General features: G+C 39.4%; 1 protein-coding gene across 11 annotated transcripts in view; it reads left to right on the forward strand.

The window, feature by feature from the left end:
* The window catches only part of LOC134344347 (tensin-3-like), a 453,918-nt gene that overhangs the window by 401,692 nt on the left and 31,884 nt on the right, over positions 1–20,342 (forward strand). For all 11 annotated transcript variants that reach the window (XR_010017422.1, XM_063043978.1, XM_063043980.1 and 8 more), the window contains 3 exons: positions 2,425–2,548; positions 2,783–2,872; positions 18,490–18,664. Coding sequence is in view for 10 of the 11 variants with exons in the window: in XM_063043978.1 (XP_062900048.1) it covers positions 2,425–2,548; positions 2,783–2,872; positions 18,490–18,664 (389 nt within the window). In the remaining variant the exon portion in view is untranslated. The remainder of the gene's footprint in view (positions 1–2,424; positions 2,549–2,782; positions 2,873–18,489; positions 18,665–20,342) is intronic.

Below are 20,342 nucleotides of genomic sequence, written 5' to 3' on the forward strand. Positions count from 1 at the left end.
TTTAATTTCACTGTGAAAATGTCAAAAAGAGCTGCAGATACCCCTTTGGGTAACAATGAGAAAAAGTGGAGTTATTGCAGAAGCTTGATTGTGGTGTGTCTGTGCGGCATCTTACTGAAGAACATGGTGTCGGAACTACCACTGTATATGATTTAAAGAAACAGAAAGACAAATTACTGAAGTTTTATAGTGACAGTGACGTTCTACATTTATTCCAATAAGTCATTGACCCTGTGTTTGATTCGGTTTGTTTGAAGCTGTATATTTTTATGTTTTACTGAATATTTTTTTTTCTTGTCACTATTCCCTAAACAATACAGTATAACAACTATTTACATTGTATTAGGTATTATAAGTAATCTAGGGATGACGTAAAGTATACGGGAGGATGTGCGTAGGTCCGGAGCTCCACTGGGTCCTAAAGTCCACCCGCACTGAGACAGGTTAAATAAAGGACTTGAGCATACATGTTTTTTGGTATCTGCGGTGGGGGGGGGGGGGGGGCGGCGGTCCCGGATCCAATAAGGAAGGATTTTGAAATCCGAAAAATTCTGAATTCCGAAATGCAACTGGCCCCAAGGATTTCAGATAAGGGATCATGAACCTGTAGCTTTATATTGCTCTAATCATTGCTCTGGTTTCTGGGACCAATATATAAAAAAGGAAAATCCTGAAACTGATTTGCAATGGAAGCAATAGGCCTTAGGGCTCCTTGAGTCCACTGGCTAATCCTTTATCCCAATTCCATTTCTTCTGCAGTGGACTCTGATCTCTCCTACCCTCCTCACTGCAAGGTGACTGTGGCCAGGAGACAGAAAGCAAAACTGTAATTAGATTTAGTGGGCCTTGTAATTAGATTTCGTGGAAGGAGGCAGATGTGCTCTTCTAGATTTCTTAACCACAAATCAACTCCCTCCCAGTGTTTGAGTTTCTGTTTTCAGCATGGACACACATGTTGAGTGCTCTATAGGGTTACATATGAAAATACTTGATGCAGTTTTGATGCCACACTGGAGGGTTTATGAGGAAGCAAATCATAATCACAAAAAATTCTGCAGATGCTGGAACTCCAGAGCAACACACAGGAAAATGCTGGAAGAACTCAGCGGGTCTGGCAGCAGCTGTGGAGATGGATAACAGTTGATGTTGGGGGCTAGAACTTCAGGATTCATGGGGTGCAAGCTGGAGTTTCCTGGACTTATTTAGAAGTAGTTTTCAATCATGCTGAGAGAGCAAAGCCACATAAATCTATTCTACAAAGGCACATCTCTCTACAGTAGCTTGAAGAGCAACATTAGCCTTTTTGTCTTAAAGAGATGAAGTTTAAGCAACAATAAATAAAGATGCATATACATTTCCTCATCACTAATTCTTCTATAGCCCATTTTATTCTGGAATTAGTCTTATTCAAGTAAGTTTGAATATTCAGAAGTACTTTCACAAGTGAAGTCAAAGAAAGCAAACTTTATCAAGAGTCTATCTGTGCCTTACTGACTAGGCAGGAAAGAGCTGCGAAAGTTCAGAATCTATTAGTTTTCCAATAGTGTAGCGAGCTCAGCAGTCTGGATGCCCATATCTGTGTTTATTCCTTGTATTCTGTTGGGTTGACTGAGCTCAGCCCTGTGGCTAGATATCAAATCATAGATTAGACTGGGAGATTAGCATGTGCTACTACATCCATTAGCTGTGCACTAAATTTTTCAGTTTATGTGTGAGGATGCCATGTAAGCACAAAACTGGGCTCAGCTTTATTACTACTTGTAGGTGAAAGATTCTAAGGGGAACATCAGAGGAAACTTCTTCACTCAGAGGGTTGTGAGAGTGGAACGAGCTGCCAGTGCAAGTGGTGCATGCAAGCTCAATTTCAATGGTTAAGACAAGTTTGGACAGGTACATTGATGGTAGGGGTATGGAGGACTCTAGTCCCAGTGCAGGTAGATGGGCCTAGGTAGTTTAAATGGTTCGGCATGGACTAGATGGGCCAAGTGGCTTGTTTCTGTGCTGTACTTTTCTATGACTAGAGCAGTGGTAGGGCTAGTGTATGCAGAACTTCACATAACCAAGCTTCTAGGAGTCTGGCTTTGGCAAAATCCTGTGACACTGAGGAGAATGGAGGGAAAGAAGGACACACTGAATTTAAAATGTGGAACCAGCTGTTTTATTGGAAGTGGATGTGTATTCTTTGTAAATTTAAGTGATGAATACAAGTACCTGAGGAGTGTTGGCTACACATTGCCATTTGGCCAGAGTATTGTTTATTGACATTATGGAATATAAGTAATGAGCTATGTGCTTCATTTCCAAGGCAATGATTTACTTTGCACATGCAGTTCCTTGGAAATCAAAGGCTGCTGATTAATCCAGTGTTTTTTTTAAATTAATGCTAACTTATTCCAAGGAATGTTCTGTTCTATTTTATTGCAGCTAAACAAACCAGGATGTAATGTTGGACAGGATGAGGTGGATGGCAGACTGTTAATCTCATCCCCTGCAAATGAAATGCCACCTCCCACACCAGCATTCCCAGTCTCACCCCCAACTCCATATGGTAACTACTTCAATACTCTACTAATCAACATACAGAATTGTGATTTTTTTTTTAAAATCAAAGTTTGAAGCAGATAGAAAGTAAGTAAACAATTGAAATGTTGGTCTATTGGTGTTCATAATCAGCATTGAAGTTAGGCTGCTAATTATTCTACATGCAGTAAAATTATTTAATGGTCAGCACGTTTGTACCTGGGGAATAAAATCACATGGATTTTTTTTTTCTCTGTTGCAGTCAAAATGTCTCAGAATTATTCTGGAGTTCCTGTGTATGGAGTCGGAGAACAGAACAGCAACCCTTCCGATGTCTACAGAATTGTTCATGGTAAAGAATGTGCTCTAGGCCTGAATTTGTTAATCTCATGGAAGGTGAATTTGCATGCAGTTTTCACTCACAAAGTCATTCAGCGGTGCAGCCAAGACCTGCTCCTAGTAAACAACCTGAAGCATCTGTGGAGCTCAAAATATATAAACTAAATTCTTAGGTGTCGGTATTTCAGTGGAATAAAGGAAGTTACAATGGCACGAGAGGGGAACTGGCCAAGGTTGACTGGAAAGGGACACTAGCAGAAAAGACAGCAGTGCAGCAATGGCTGCAGTTTCTGCGACAAATGAAGGAAGTGCAAGACAGATACGTATATTCCAAATAAGAAGAAATTTTCGAATGGAAGAAGGACACTGCCGTGGTTGACAAGTAAAGTCAGAGCCAAAGTAAAAGCAAAAGAGAGGGCATACAAGGAAACCAAAGCTAGTGGCAAGGTAGAGGATTGGGAACCTTTTAAAAACTTGCAAAAGGAAACAAAGAAGGCTATTAGGAAGGAAAAGATGGATTAAGAAAGGAAGCTGGTGAGTAATATCAAAGAAGATGCTAAAAGTTTTTTTTAAGTATATAAAGGGTAAAAGAGAGTTGAGGGTAGATATAGGACCAATAGAAAATGACACTGGAGATACTGTAATGAGAGACGCAGAGATGGCAGAGGAACTGAATTCATATTTTGCATCAGTCTTTACAGTGGAAGACATCTGCAGTATACCAGGCATTTAACGGTATAAGGGACGAGAAGTACGTACAGTGAAAATTACATCTTGAGAAGGTGCTCAGGAAGCTTAATGGTCTGAGGGTGGATAAATCTCCAGGACCTGATGGAATGCACCCTCGGGTTCTGAAGTAAGTAGCTGGAGAGATTGCAGAGGCATTAACAATGATCTTTCAAGAATCGATAGATTCTGGCATTGTACCAGATGACTGGAAAATTGCAAATGTTACTCCGCTATTTAAGAAGAGTGGGAGGCAGCAGAAAGGAAACTATAGACCTGTTAGCCTGACATCAGTGGTTGGGAAGTTGTTGAAATCGATTGTTAGGGATGAGATTACGGAGTGCCTGGAGGCACATGACAAGTTAGGCCAAAACCAGCATATTTTCCTGAAAGGAAAATCCTGCCTGACTAACCTACGGCAATTTTTTGAGGAATTTACAAGCAGGGTGGACAAAGGAGATGCAGTGGATATGGTGTACTTGGATTTTCAGAAGGCCTTTGACAAGGTGCCACACAGGAGGCTGGTTAGCAAGATAAGAGCCCCTGGAATTACAGTGGAGTTACTAGCATGGGTGGAGCATTGGCTGATTGGCAGAAGGCAGAGAGTGGGAATAAAGGGATTCTATTCTGGCTGGCTGCCGGTTTCCAGTGGAGTTCCACAGGGGTCAGTGTTGGGACCGCTGCTTTTTATGATGTATTTTAATCATTTAGACTATGGAATTAATGGATTTGTGGCTGAATTTGCTGATGATACAAAGATAGGTGGAGGATCAGGTAGTGTTGAGGAAACAGAGAACCTGCAGAGAGACTTAGATAGTTTAACAGAATGGGCAAAGAAGTGGCAAATGAAATACAATGTTGGAAAGTGTATAGTCATGCACTTTGGTGGAAGAAATGAACAGGCGCACAATTATTTAGATGGAGAAGGAATTCAAAATACAGAGATGCAAATAGACTTGGGAGTCCTTGTGCAGGATACCCTAAAGGTTAACCTCCAGGTTGAGTCGGTGGTGAAGAAGGTGAATGCAATGTTGGCATTCAGTTGTAGAGGCATAGAATATAAGAGCAGGGATGTGATGTTGAGGCGCTATAAGGCACTCGTGAGACCACACTTTGGAGTATTGTGTGCAGTTTTGGGCTCCTTATATTAGCAAGGATATACCGACATTGGAGAGGGTTCAGAGAAGATTCACAAGAATGATTCCAGGAATGAAAGGGTTACCGTATGAGGAACATCTGGCAGCTCTTGAGCTGTATTCCCTGGAGTTCAGGAGAATGAGGGGGGATCTCATAGAAACATTCTGACTGTTAAAGGGCCCGAACTGATTAGATATGGCAAAGTTATTTCCCGTGTTAGGGGAGTGTAGGACAAGAGGGCACAACTTCGGGATTGAAAGATGTTCATTTTGAACTGAGATGTGGAGAAATTACTTTAGTCAGAGGGTGGTAAATCTGTGGGATTTGTTGCCACAGGTGGCTGTGGAAGCCAAGTCATTTGGTGCATTTAAGGCAGAGATAGATAGTTTCTTGATTAGCTAGGGCATAAAAGGGTATGTGGAGAAGGCAGAGGAGTGGGGATGACTGGAACAATTGGATCAGCCCATGATCGAATGGTGGAGCAGACTTGATGGGCCAAATGGCCTACTTCTGCTCCTATATCTTATGGTCTGATGGTCTTATATCCTGAATATTGTGCTCTGCTTCTCATTCAAATTGTAAAGTTGCCTATGTAATGTGACTGAAGCAAGGAAACCACACTATGGAGATGGAGAGGATAAAGCTTTCCGAGAGTGAGGATCTTGAATCTATTGATTTATACATTTTGGTGTTTAGCAAGGTATGGATTTTCCCAGTAGTGTTGAAGGTTTCTGTTCCAGAACCAGCTATTCTCCTAGTCAAAGTGTTCCCAACAAAACTGAAGATTGCCTAGATGTTTTTTTTAAATTCTATCCTCCTTGGACATCCGCAACTTGATGGGAACTACTTCAATGGTGCTATTATCACTGGTCACCCTCCCACTGGTAGTCAGTTTGAGTTCTGTCAATTTTGGTCCAAAGTGGATAGACAAGTTGAATTCCAGAGACAAATTGAGAGTGAGTACATGACATGAAGCACTGGTAAAACTGAAATCAGTAGAAAATAGGAGAAAATTCTTCCCTAGCAGAAAGCAATATAATTGTGATTGTTGCAGGCTGATTTGTACCTGTTTTAGAAGTTGTTCCAGGAGACACTCAAGGCAACAACTTAGATGCAAATGTCTACAGTGACCTTCATTTGTTGAAGTATTTAGAATGAGGAAGGACTGTACTGTTTGCAGGCTCAGTCTACACCAACAGACAGTTCCAGCAACACTCAAGAATCTTGGCAGTATCCAGGTTAAAGCAGCTCTTACTTAGTATCCCATCTAGGATAATTAAAGTGATCTTGCTTTATTGGTGCACTGCAGCTGCTGTTTGTACACAAGAACACAAAAAAGTAGGAGCAAGGATAAAGTCAATTCAATCCAGTTCAAGCCTGCCCAGCCATTCAATATGATCTTGGCTGATACTGGCCTCAACTCCCTTCCGTGTCTGTTCACTATAGCCTATAATTCCTCAATCATTTAGATATTTATCTGTCATTACTTTAAATATATCTATTAACCTGACCACGACCACCCTCAGGGCAAGAAATTCCAGAGATGAATGAAATTCACTGGAAGAAAAGAAATTTCTATGCATCCAATTATCTTGCATCTACATCACCTCATTTGAGGCTCCCCCACTAGTGAAATCCCCTTAACATCTGTACCATCCCTCACCCATAAAGTCTCAGGTAGGTCACTCTTATTCTCCTCAGCTCTTAAGAATACAGAACCAAACTGTTGAGCCTTTCTTCATTCTCAGGCAAGAATTTCATTTGGAGTTCCACCATCTCCTTTTCTGTGTAAAATTCTGCACAGTGTGCCAGGAATAAAACAGCTTTCACAGTTGTAATAAAATTCACCCATTTTTAATCTTCAATCCCTTTGCAGTAAAAGGCAAAATGTCATTTGCCACCTCTACTACATGTTGAACATACCTGCTAACTTTATGTGATTCAAACATTTGCAGTCTCTTGCCCTTTAAATCATAATCCGTCAAACATAATTTTTATAAAACCTAATTGACTAGGTTTTTGATTATATTTAGCTTTTCTGAATGACTGGTTATTTCCTCTTTGATTATAGACTTCAGAATCTTGCCTGCAATAGATGTTAAGCTAACAAGCCCACAACACCCACCTTTTTCCTTCCTCCTTTCTTCAACAAGGGAGTTTAGTTTACTGCTTTTCAGACCTCCAGAACCTACCCAGAAGTTAGCGAGTTTTGAAAAGTTTCAACCAGTGGATTTTCTATCTCTACAGCCATTTACTTTTAAAGACTTGAGTATAGGCCATTTAATCCTGTCAACTTGTCTGATTTTAGTCCTGTGAGTTTGTCTAATATTCTATGGTGGGATTTTTTCTACCCGTGCTTTGAAACTATTCTATCTTTGGATATTTGCACTGACTTCCATGGTGAAGACTGATACAACCAAAAAAGGATTTGACCTCTCTTTGCTTCATGTTATAATTCAATAGACTCATTCGCTAAAATTTCGCACTTACAAAAGTCACCCTCTTTCAGCATTCTTTTTATATTACATGCAAGTTTTCTCTCAAATTCATTTTCTTTCATAGGTTTTTTTTAAAGAGTTTGACCTCTGGTTTCCAAAAACACATCTCAGTTCTCAGATTTATTGCTAGCCCCTGCCCCTTTGTATGCTTCACTTTTCGACTGAGTATAATTTTTGAGCTTTCTTTGTTAATCACAAATGGTTCCTTTATCTCATGGAATCCCTCTTTCTGATTGGGATAATCTTACATAGAGCATGTTGGACCAGCTGATAGATTATCTGCTGACCTACCCCACTGCTTATTTCCTCAGTCCACTCTAGACAACTTCACCTTTATACCTTTATAATTGTGCTTATTTACTTTGAAGACGCTGATCTTTACCTGGGCTGTTCTCCTACAAAACGTTCCATTATTCTGCCATATTGTGGTCAACTACTTTTCAGGGGATGCTGAACTGTAAGATCTTTTTATTAATCCTTCCTCATTACAATATCTGCACCTCACAAGTCTGCAATCTGTACATCGTTGAAGAAAAGAGCAGCAAATTGGATGCAAATTGTGCCCGTTAGACTTAGATAGGTAGCATTGCTTTATCTTATTCATAGGGGAATAACCCTGGAACTCCCTACCTAATATGAGAGCTTAGACAAGTAGTATTTGGAAATGTTTCCCCATCACAAAGTTGTCCAAAACTAAAGGGCAGAGGTTGCAGAGTAAGGGGTCAGAGGTTTAGGTGATATCTGAAGAACAACTTCATTCCGTCCAGAGGTGGTTGGACTCTGCCTGAGTGGATAGTGGAGGCATCTCACAAGATTTAAGAAGCATTGAGATGAATAGTTGAACAGTCACAGCACAGATGACTACCGACCGAACCCTGGTACATGGAATTCATGAGGAACGGTACTTGATGATCAACATGGATATAGTGGGCGGCTTCTAACTTGTGTGACTCCATGACAATAGCTAGAGATTAGTGTCATACAGCACAGAAATTGGCCCCAAATTGTCTATGCTGACCAAATTGCCCGTCCAAACTAGTCCAGTGGCTTCATATCACTTCAGAAGAACAGATATTGATGATCAGTAAATACTGATCTTTCTGCAGATTACCTCATCTTGTGAATGAATAAGTATTCAGTAGTCCATTGCCACAGCTGCTTAACACCCATGCTCAGTTCAAAGGAGAATGCAATTTTGCTTTGTTTCTCTGTTTCCCCTGGAGCTCATTTCAAGGCATTGTTTCCAACACAGAATTTCAGGCGCATGGTTAGCTCCATGGAGAAGAAAGATCCTGATGAAGGATCTTGGCCTGAAACGTCGACTGAACTCTTTTCCATAGATGCTGCCTAGCCTGTTCCTCCAGCATTTTGTGTGTGTTGCTAATGACATATACTCAACCAGTAAGTTATAAACTTCAAAATTGTTACTGAAATCAAGATTTTAAGAGGGCTTGTACCACTTGAAACTTTATTATTAGTTTCTACTAACTAATTGTTTATCCAGTTATTTTAAGCATTTGTATATATTAAATAGATTTAATAAATAAAATCAATCAATAGTTAATAATGAGTAGATTAATTTGAGGTCTCTGCTGAAACTATGCCCATAAACTGAAACACGCAGAAAAGATTTACTTCTTCTTTCCCTGTAGAATAGTTTTAACGAAAAGGAAGTAGAATAATTAAACAACAAAAATAAAATAATGTCATTGTTTACAAAAATTACATTCTTAGAAACTTCATGCAAATAATAAACATATTCATTCTTTCGGAATCAGCTATTTACTAGTCACCGAATGAGGTTTATAGAACATAAGTATTTCTTATTGTAACTTTCCTGTTAAGACATTTTTAATGAAATTGGTAGTAGCAGAGTAGTCTTGTTGGTATACTTACTTTCTTCCACGTAGATAATTGTCTGTATTTATTATATCTGAATTAATTAGGCGTGGAGGAGATGGGGAATGTAAGGAGGAATGCAAGATGGGAGAGGTTGTACAGGAGATTCTTGCCCACTACCCTGTGCCCACATGCAGTTAGCAATGAACGTTGCCCACATTTGCATTTGGAAATAGACTTGTCACCTTGAGGCCATTAGTGTATATGACTCTATGATGTGTTAGGCTTTATAAATGAAGCTCCTCAGAGTACTTCATCACAAGTTATTTAATTTGCCTATAGCTTCTGAGAAGAAAGGCACTTGCATTCCACAAATTAGTCTGCACACTTAGTTTACCTTTTGCACATTTTTCAGAGCAATGGTTAGCAATGTCGTAACTATTTGCTCCAAGCAAGTGTGAGGCTTTTGGTATTAATATTACGTTGTGGGTGGGAGGCTGTGCACTATATTTCATAGTGTTGTGCAATGTGTTGTTTTTCAGTCCTCTGGAAGGATTTCCAAGACATCCAGTTATTAAGTATTAGAAGCGTTTTAGAAAGAATGTAAATGTTTTCAGTCAATTCACAACTGTTTGCTACCTGCAAGCACTTACATTCTCAAAATGTTTTGTGTTGGTCATTTATTCTAGAAGTTTCACGTGTCACACTATTTGTGACAATGAATAAAAGTTCCAGTGGGGAAACTTTATGTGAGTAACATATGAGGAAAGCACAAGATGGAAGAGGCCAAGTGTAAAGGGTTTACTTGCTTGCACTTAACTGAAATGTTCTGTGTGCCCACATTTGACTAACCACGAGGTGATGCCTGTTACCAAAAGAAACTGGGATGGTAAATCTTATGGCGCCACTAATGAATGTTTGCTTAACAATTGTTCCATGTGCGTATTCGTGCGTCAGTGCACACAAGATTGATTGGTATGCTGATTTATTGCACTCACTGAGATATTTTTAGCCATAACTGCAGCTAATGTTGCAGTGACCATGATGAACTTCCTTTGTGGGATCTAGCTGATGTGTAGGTATAGGGCCAGCCATCTGCTGCAAGAATACTTGCAGCTATCATTAGGCAAGAGAGCGTCACCTCTAGGATGACAGCAGTGGTCATCTGGAATGAGAAGCTTGTCATGTATCTTGTGGGCACGCTACAATGCTGACCTCTAGTGGCCAATTAAAATGGTTTTTGTCAGACAAGCCCTTGACTGGGTGGGGAGTGGACTCATTCCTAACACTGAGTTTCCTTTACAGTCGACTCTCCTTATCCGCGAGTTCCGCATGTGCAAATTCAACCAGCCGCGACTCGGGAAAACCCAGAAGTTCTCTCTCCAGCACTCGTTGTTTGAGCATTGTTCGTCTCGCGTCTCGTTCATTCACTACTTTGTTTCTGTGGAAAAAATGGCTCCTAAAAAGCAATTATGTGGTCAAAGCAATTCCGCAAAGGCTAAGAGTAGATCTTTTGAAAAGTGGTGTGTCGTATTCCGAAGTGGGCCGTAAGGCTAGTCAGAACGAATCGAGCATTGGCACAATAAAGCAGAAAGAAGCTGAAATTCGTGGAAATGTTAGTGTTATGGATAACTTGCTGGCTAAGTAAAGCGCTACAGCCTCAAGAACTTAAAGATCACGGGAGAATCGGGATCGGCTGATGCCGAGACGGCATCAGCGTTCCCAGAAGAGCTACAATGGTTGAGTCTGTACTGAATATGTACAGACTTTTTTTTTCTTGTCATTATTCCCTAATTAATACAGTATAATAACTATTTACATTGTATTAAGTATTATAAGTAAACGGAACGGAAACACTGCAGGCGGCGGGTCCTGTGATGCCCTGGGTCCTAAAGTCCACCAGCACTGAGACAGGTTAAATAAGGGACTCGACATCCACGTTTTTTTGGTATCCACGGGGGTCTCGGAACCAATCCCTCGCGGATAAGGAGGGCCGACTGTATATCTATTTGCCCTCGGCCTTAACACATAGAGTATTTTGACTAAATTCAGTCTTTCAAGCTTTTTCTGAAGGATTCTAATTCCTCTGCTCAATTCTATAATGAAGCTCTTCAATTATCACTATCCCTTAAATATTCGTAAAGGAAATTTTTGCTCCCAATAGATCAGTACTCCTTGTAACACCTCACTCCTGTATATGGAATCAAGCACAGCATTGATTATGTCAGGAACTTAAAATGAAATTTTCACTTCCATTCATGTCACTGCAAACTACTCTCCCAACATATGAGATAAAGTACCCTCATTGAAAAAACCTAGAGTTTGAGTCTTTAGTGTTTATGATATGCTCATTTGCTGAATATGCGAATAAAAACTGCAGTATTTCCTACAGCATGAGCACCTTCATCCTCCACTCCTTAAAATCTGAACTCCTTACTTGCATCATAATAATTAGTTGAAGTTTCAGTCCTAGTATTCCTCATTAAAACTCTCACCACTGTACTCTCAGAAACCTCAATATTGTCTATTGTTTTCCTCTTCTCTCTAATTTACACCTCAAGTAGAGAACATTCTTATCTATAATTAAGAGCATGGACTATAATCTGAACAACCTATTTTAGAGGGGATGCCAAACCCACCGAGCGCACAGAGCACAGATTAATCAGATGACTGATTGACAAATGACAATCAGGTTCAAAATAGAAAGATCAGTAAGAAAACAAAGAAAGGCACGGGGGAAAAAAGATAGAACAAAAGAGTTCATTGAATAGAGACAAAAATGTCTAGAAAGGTCTCATGCAGACATTAAAAGATAATATAGGCTCTGATTAAGAACAAGAACATAGGTCTTCAACTGAGAGTAATTGAGTATATTACACAGAGAAAAAAGATGGTACCAAAGACAAAGAAAAGGAAGTTATGATATGGGAAAGGCAATGAGTTGTCAGAAAGGAAATGCTGTAAAGTCTGGCAATGCATAAGGCTCTAGATCACCATCCAGATGCTAAGGGAAGTAATGGTGAGAATTGTAAAACTGTTGCTCTAAATCTACTGGTCACCTGTGGATATAAGTGCATTGCCTTATAGCCTTGGATATAAGGGTGCTGAAGGGATTATTGCAAATGTCACACCGTTGATCAAAAAGGAATTGATAAATCTGTTTATTGGCAAGAAATATGCTAGAAATGCTGACAAGGAACACTTTTAATACTCATTTAGACAAGCAGAGGTTAACAATAGAAAATCTGCATGGATTGGTGAAAACAGTTTGACTTTTGAGTAATGTAGTTGATAAATGCAATGCAGTTGATAATGAGTATATGGACTTTCAAGAGGTATTCAATAGAAAAGCACAACTTGGAAATGCAGGAAGCTGTCGGAGGGTATGGACAGATTTCAGGAGGATATGGGCATGCTTGTGGATGAGGTGCTGACACAGGGCAATTTGAAGTTAAACATAGAATAATTTAGGAGTGGATCTGGGAGGAAAAAAAACAAGAGGGAACAAACTGGGATGAGTCTAGTGTCAGTAGGTTTTATCTGAATTATTAGCTTCCAGCCATGGAACATGTTAACACTTAAGCTGGTACAGCCCAGGGATTGGCAGAAGCTTTGCAGTACCTTCTCCAAACAAAAGTCCAGGTAGGTTTGGCATCTGGTTCAGTTGTGAATTTTATTGTAATTTGAATGGTCTTCTAGTCTGAGAGGGAAACACCTCACCTTATTTCAATTCCACATCCAGGGAAAGTGTATGTTTAGGTGAAAGCAAACAACCTCAGGAAGGGCAGCCCTCAGAAATGATGCTGGAAGCATCTTGAAGCAAGTATCAAAGATGCATCAGCAAATCCTGGGATAACAATAAAGAAAGGGTGGGGGGAATCAAATCTCTATCAAAATCCCATAATACCAATTTGAATTGGAGTATTTTTACTGATGGCCTGATGCATGATGTAATGCAGCTTTCAAAGCAGTGAGGATGTTTGTCTATGTATTGGACCTGCCCTTGTCAATTGTGTTTTCTTTAAAAAGAACATTTTTTTCCCTGATTTGTTGGTTGGTTTCCTGAGCTAGCAGCTGCGATGTGACAAATGCTGAAAGCAAACAATATTTCAGCTGCTTAGTTGTGTGAGTTGAAAACATCTTGTTTTATTTTTAATTCAGTTGTAACTTTTCCCATGGCTGAAAACTGCCACTCAACCAAGTTTTAGCTTCGCTTGTCTTTAGGCTAAAGTGAGTCCAGAGAACAGCGGAATTCCACTTTGTATTTAAAAGATTGTATACCTTCAGGCAGCAAAGAAAATGTGCACAAAGTATTTGGCCTGAAGGGCAATTTGACCTTTGACTTTTATTAATCCTTTTTCATTGGTAGGAACAGATTGGGAGGGTGTAAAACAAAGCTGCAGTGTCGCTTGAAAGTCAAATGTAAATGAGGCTGCAGCTAGAGCATGAATACACTGAATGGACACTCACAGGCTGCAAGAAGCAAACTTAGTCTAAACAATTGGTGAATTATTTTCCATGCGAGCAGAGTGGATTAAGCTACTACTGACCAAACATCTTCAATTAAAACGTAGTTCGGCATTCTCCACCTTTCAGCTCACAGCGGAAGTTTTGTACAGGGTTCCTAACAGACTGTAAGTAAAAGAGAGCAGAAAACTGAGGGTGGATAATCTCTTGAATGAAGTCACATTTTTTTGTTGTATGTGGTATTCCTGCTGTGCTGATGTTAAACTGAAGTCTGGCAGACAAAACAGCAGACTGAATGCTCGAGTGGCTCCAGCACTGTTCCAGCATTTCAACACATTCAATCCTTCTGATGCTTTTATGACAGCTTTACATCATGGCTACCTCTGTTGGTAGGTAAACTATGGTTTCAGATTGATGTATGTTTCTATCTGAATCCTTAGAGATTTAGCAATCTGCAAGTAAACAGCTGGCAATGAAACATTATCTCTGGAGTCTGAAGCAATAACTCCTGTGGAGCTCTGTGATTTCAAGCTAACAGACCGGTCAAGTTTTAAATACAATGTCTTGATACTCGATTCTTGAATTTGCAGGCACCTTTGTTTATACTAGCTGGAAGAAGAAAATTCATAGCAATATTTCTTAAAAATCTCTGTGCTAAAGCTTAGAACTTTCAGACTATTTTGAGTCTGTTATATCCGGTCTTGGGCAATAGGCCGGTATCTTTGCTCATCTGAAATCCCCATGGGATGGTTTCTGTGTAAAATGTTGTTCTGCTCTTTTTTAGGATCTGTTTAGTCATTAAATTTTAGTTGAATTGATACTCCTTGTGGAGGTTCTGCTTTTTAACATGTAACTATTAATCAGGCCACATACTGAACCAGTAACAGCTGAGCGCATTCCTGAGGGTAGCTAGCACGTATCTGGGTCATTGGCAACCGTCCACTGAATTCCTCAGTAATACCCCATTTATATTGCTGATCTGGCTCCAGAGGCAGTTTGCATAGAAATGAGGCAGGCCACATGCTTCCACTGACACTAACTTTGCAGCCATCACTCTGATTTCACTCCACCTCCTCCTCAGTTACCAGAGGCAAGCAAGCTATCTCACCCTTGTGATGTCTGTCCGTCTGTCAAACCATGCACTGTAAAATCAGTTCATCCTGTCGAGGGAGACAATATGCTCTTCAGCATGACGAACTAGCTACGTTTGCAGTTCACAGTTCAAATGCCTTTGCAATGGGGGTAAAGCAAATCTGCTCTGTGGAACACCTTTATTCTGTGTGAAAGTATATCCCTGAGCTTCATGTCACTGGGTCCAAATGTTCACTTCATCTCTACTCCTGACTGCTGCCTTTGGCTTTCTATGTACTTTGGTTTAATGGAGCTCAGTGTAAGCATTAGAGTAGTCCCTTGCTTTACCTCACAAAGTTTTAGAGGCAAGAAGCTTCAAGTATAACTTGAGCTGCAATTTCAGCTGCAGCTCCAACTGCTTACCTGGTGGTAGTTGTGAACCATATGAAATGGGTGTACAATTCTTCCAGGTATTGGAAGAGGGGGCATCTTAGCACATCGCCGCTGGTGCAGTGTTCGGCACACCTTCCTTCCAATAGAATGCTGCTCTGTTTGGCTTTTCTTTCAATTGCTTTTATATTTCACCTTCACTAGTTCCGTGTACCTGCTTTTGTCTCATTGCCCCCATGGAAGCTGGCCAACTTGTTGACTATTTCTATCCTTTCCTGTTCCTTTCGTTCTCTTCCCTGAGGAATAACACTGGTGCCAGTAGGATAATTTCACATCAAAGTTTTTTTTAAATCTCCTCACAAAGGCAACAATAATTTTGCTCTCCTATGCCAGTCTTTCCTGGTAGGGATAATCTACTCCAGAGTTCAGTAACTGGCTACTACTGGTCTCTCCTGAAGGGTAAATGCGGTGAATTTGAAACTTGGGGCTGGTTTACATTGTAGACTTTTTATAGTTCAGTGGAGTATATGGTAAAAGACATGGTCTGAAGATGTATTTATAAGAAACTTATAATGAACTGATAAAATTGCAAGAAAAGTCTAGCTGTTCCAATTAGAAAGTATAGCATGGAAGGCTTGTGAAAGGAGCTAAGTTATACTTAGAACAGCTCATACAAAGCTCTCTTCATTCCTGGAGCAATAAACAGAGGATAATTCTCCCCTCCAACCTCTACTCCCACAGATACTGTTTGACCCACTCGGTTTCTCCAGTAGATAGTTTGCAGCTTCAGATTCCAGCATTTACAATCTCTTGCAGCTCTCTTAAGGCTTCGATCTCAAAGGAGGGGTTGTTTCTTATTATTTCACTTGTGTGTAGATAGTGTTGGCAAGGCCTGAAGTTATTGTCCATCCCTACTTGCCTTGAGATAATGAAGGCTTCAACATCATGAGCCCCTCCAGCACAAACTGAGCAATCGATTGAGCACCAAATTTATGTGAAATCTTATCCTGTACTTTAAATACATTTATTTGCCTCATTTTTGTATTAAAATTTAATTTTACCAACTCAAAGTGCACAAGCACAATTTTTATTCAGTTTTATAATTTTTGAGATAGTGATGAGAAATGGTGGGTTGCACGGAAGAGGAATGTGACAGCTTAGCATCTGGAGATCTGGGTCAGAAGTTCATTGTCGGATTAACGTAGGATCAGTATCGCCTTATCACTTGTAGAAAATAAGCTTTTTAATCCTATTAATCTGTACATAGCAAAAGTAATACACATGAATACAAATTATTGAACAAAGCTGGCATGCCCATATTGGAAGTCCAACACAGATTGCTTTCAGATGATTGCGCTGGATAATTTCTGCCTGGAGCATACGGCTTCTGATTTTTCTTAATTGATCAAACTGTGGGATTCCTAATGCACTTGTCTGATTTAATAGAGCAAATGTTTGCATTTTGACACATCACATGCTTATAATTAGACTTCGCTGTTTTATGGTCCTCTCTGGCATAATTTCATTTTGTACAAGAAGAATTATGAAGCCTTTAAGAGGGACCTCCAAGGCACAGCTGTATATACACAGTTTGATTGTATGTTTTCCAAGCAGTCATTTATCTTCTTGAGTAACCACATTCTTAGCAGTTGCAGGGTGCATGTTTTAAAATGACTATTCTTCCCCATATTGCTTTAAATGCCTATAAACATAAATTCTTTCTACGAAGCTGTAAACATATGTAATGATATTTTTGTCTGCCATTTTTTTGTTTGTCTATGTGCACATATTATTAAGCATGAACTTTGCAGATTCAGTCCCATAGCACTGCAATGTTTGTGCTATGTAACTCAGGTTTCAGAAGTCCAGAGCTCAAGTACAGTGCAATCTTCTTCACAACATCTCATTGCATTTCCCCCTGGTGTCAGAGTGGCATTTGATTCTGCCCATTATAAAGACAGGAATCTCGGGAAATAGCCATACTGGAAATGCCAGATATAAAGCACTGTTGTTAGTGGTTATCTGTTGGCAGTCCTTTCTAGCTGCAGGCCAGCTATGTATTTCTGCTTGTCTTGAGACTAACAGAGCTCTTCCCCAAATTATTACAAAAAATTAAACATTGAAGTTTTCCCCTACAACTCCCATGTTTTAGTGTCCAGTTCCTGATTAAAGTGAGATAGATTTTGAAAAAAATTAACATTTTGAGACACTGTTGCTATGCATATAGCTTTGTTTGCCCTTCAGAGACAGAACCCGTTCTTGAAGTGAAGCTATGTTAAAACATTACCTTTCGAGTTCCTGAGCCAAGAAATTAGCACATTGTTCAAAACCAAATGGGCTGTGTTGTTTCCTCCCTTTTTAAATGTGTGAAATGATGGCATCCAGGGTGTGTTTCCACAGTGGTGATGGTGCTATTGGAAAGAGGAAGGCTTCACTTTCTGGATCCATGGAATGAATGTTTTTGCACTGCCCTGAGAGAATCTCAATGAAATAAATGTGCAGGAGAAGAACTTAGTGGGACCCTTTAGCTCAGTGCATAAAAATATTGAACATTGTACCAGTAATTGTTACTCTATGTCCTCAGTAGTGCAGATAATTGTCCCATCTTGTAAATACTGTGCCGATGCATCTGTCACCTTTGTAGATGAAAGGGTGAGCTATGGATGTGAAATAAGCATACAAGCTTCTACAAGCCCCGTTTGAACCATTTCAAAACTGCCCTGGATAATGGTCTATGATGTTGGCAAGTTATCTCTGCTATGTCAGGAATCTGGGCGGCCGTCATGTTTCATTGATTTTCAGATAGCTTTATCTCATCTTTGTACTTGTGTCAACATGCTTCTGAGGTTTTATCCAAAAGAATGCTCTAAGGTTATGATTTTACCTTTTCCCCCTAAATTCTGTTCAAGTCATTGGGCTTTTTTGTAAATAGATTACCTCTGCCAGTGTGATCTGACAGTTTTGAAAAGAATTTTTTTAAAAAGATCTTCTTTTCTTGGGTGTGCTTTGAAAGAAAATTCTTCTGCAAGAAACCTAATCTAAAATGTTAGAGATTCTACAAGTGTAGAAAACCACAAAATATTTCTGAATTCATATTTGCCTCGGAATAAATTAAAAAATCAGGTAATCAACTAGTGCAGTAAATCAATACCTCAAGCTGATTTCTAAAATGCTTGAAGCACACATTTTGTTTTTTTTAAAACAAAACACTAAATTAACAATATCTATAATAATTATTTTGAGAAACCCAAGCTGTTGAGCAAATTAATATTTGTATTTGCTGGAAAGCCTACTCTGGTGATTAAGAGTAAAGTCATTGTGTTATGTGATGTTGAGACATGCCAACAAAATAGGATATATTTTGTCACTTGCCTCTCTTTCTGTATTGGTGCTTTATTAGATAAGATTTATTGTTACGTTGTTTTAAATTGTTAGTCATGACACTAAAGCTGGACCTACTGTTGTTTCAACCATTCACACCGAATGTATTTTTACCACACAGAACCCCGAAGTTACATGGACGGCAGTCATCATTCTGTAGGGGGCTCAGATAATAGTGCAGCAGTGAGCAACGTTCTGTACCACACTGATTCTCCAATGGCTAGTACATCTTACCAGCGACCTTTTGGCTCAATGTGCTTAGTCTCCACCAACAGCCAAGTGCCCAGGACAAACAGGTAGGAACCTCACAAACTACCTGCACATAGAGCCATGTAAATGAGTCAACAGCTGCCAGTTAAGACCTTAGTGGTACCCCTAGGTGTAAAACCAAATGTACCGGGAGTCATTTAAACTTGTTAGCATTAACAGTCAAATAAAGAAAAGTTGTTCTTTGTTTGGCCTTCAAAATATTAATGTAATATTCCTAACCACTACTTGTGGATACTTATCCAGAAGATTTGTTTTTTCCCATTGATACTGTACATTTCAGAATCTGGAATGAGGAGCAGAGAAGGTGGGGATGGCTATACTTTTAGGCTGGGACTTTTCAATGCTTTTCAAACACAGTCAAATATTTAAACTCCAAATAGGTTGCTTCTTAGACAAGTTTTTAAAAAAATATATCAATTAAAACATTGAAAGACCTTAGACGGGCTGGGGGGGGGGGAAGCAGGGTGGGGGAAGGTCATGCTATATCAAGCAGAATGACAAGTTAATACCTGAGTTTTTTCCTTTGTTGGTGGTAAGACTTGCTAAACTCAAATTGATGTGGAAGTAGCTTTTTTCTTTATTTTACTTTATTCACATGTGAAGCGCTGTTTAGCTAGTTACAGCTTGTGGAGGGAAATGTGCTGAGTGGGTGCATGAAAATAGCAATGTGATGTTTTATGCATGACCATAAGAGGTCTCCTCCAATGACATCATTGTAGATTTATGATAAAACTCTTGTTTGACTGTCCCCTGCTAGATAATTGTTCTTTGCAACAGGCTTTTCTTTACCAACATTCTGAAACTAACGGGTTTTGTATCTTGGCCTCTTGTTTGAATTTCGAGAGCCCAACTCCAATAAAGAGGCTCGCAGAGTTTAAGCTGATAAATCCATTTCCAGTGGCAGGTTTATTCGGTGGAAAATCCATTCAACAGAATTAATATTGTGTTTGATAAAGTAGTTGACCTTTTGAAAGTCAACTGAAGTCTCTATGTGAGGAGATTTGATTAATCAGGCAGAGGATCGCATCACAGTTTATTCCACTGTTTTAATTTCTTATGATAATTAAGTAGTGCAGCAGAGAAGCAGTGCAATCTGTTCTTCATTCATAGCAATGTAAATTGTTTTCATTTGCGTATCTATGTAGCTATCCTTCTGAAAGTTACCATTGAATCTGCTTCCATCTTCCTGTCATTGTGTGTGTAAACATTGTTTTTTTCCATGTTGTATGTACCAATTTATTATTTACTTTTAATGTGTCTAATTATTCCTCGTCCGTGCCACAGCAAAGAGTTTCCCCATATTTATTCCATCAAAGCACTTTATGATATTGAACAGTACTATTACATTGAAAAATAAAGAATAGCAAATGCTGGCAAGTTAAGTTAAAATGAAATACTGGAAAAAAATCAGCAGGTGAGGGAATATCTGTGGAAAAAGAAACAGAGTCAGCATATCAGTCCAGTTCTCTTCATCAAATGTGATGTTCTGATGAAGGGTCTTCAACTAAAACATTAATTCTTTTTCCTTTTCCACTGGTACAGCCTGACCTGCTAAGTGTTTTCTGGACTTTTTCCTGTTTTTACTGTTGTCATGTTGCCTAACTTAAATTTCTGTCTCTGGAGAATAATTCTGCCTTCCAAGATCCTTTGCTTAACTCAGGTCCTGTATTACTAGCTGCCTTTCTGGTAAATATCCTCTGCACC

Source organism: Mobula hypostoma, chromosome 3, assembly GCF_963921235.1.
Source record: "Mobula hypostoma chromosome 3, sMobHyp1.1, whole genome shotgun sequence".
In the NCBI taxonomy this organism is placed as follows: domain Eukaryota; kingdom Metazoa; phylum Chordata; class Chondrichthyes; order Myliobatiformes; family Myliobatidae; genus Mobula; species Mobula hypostoma.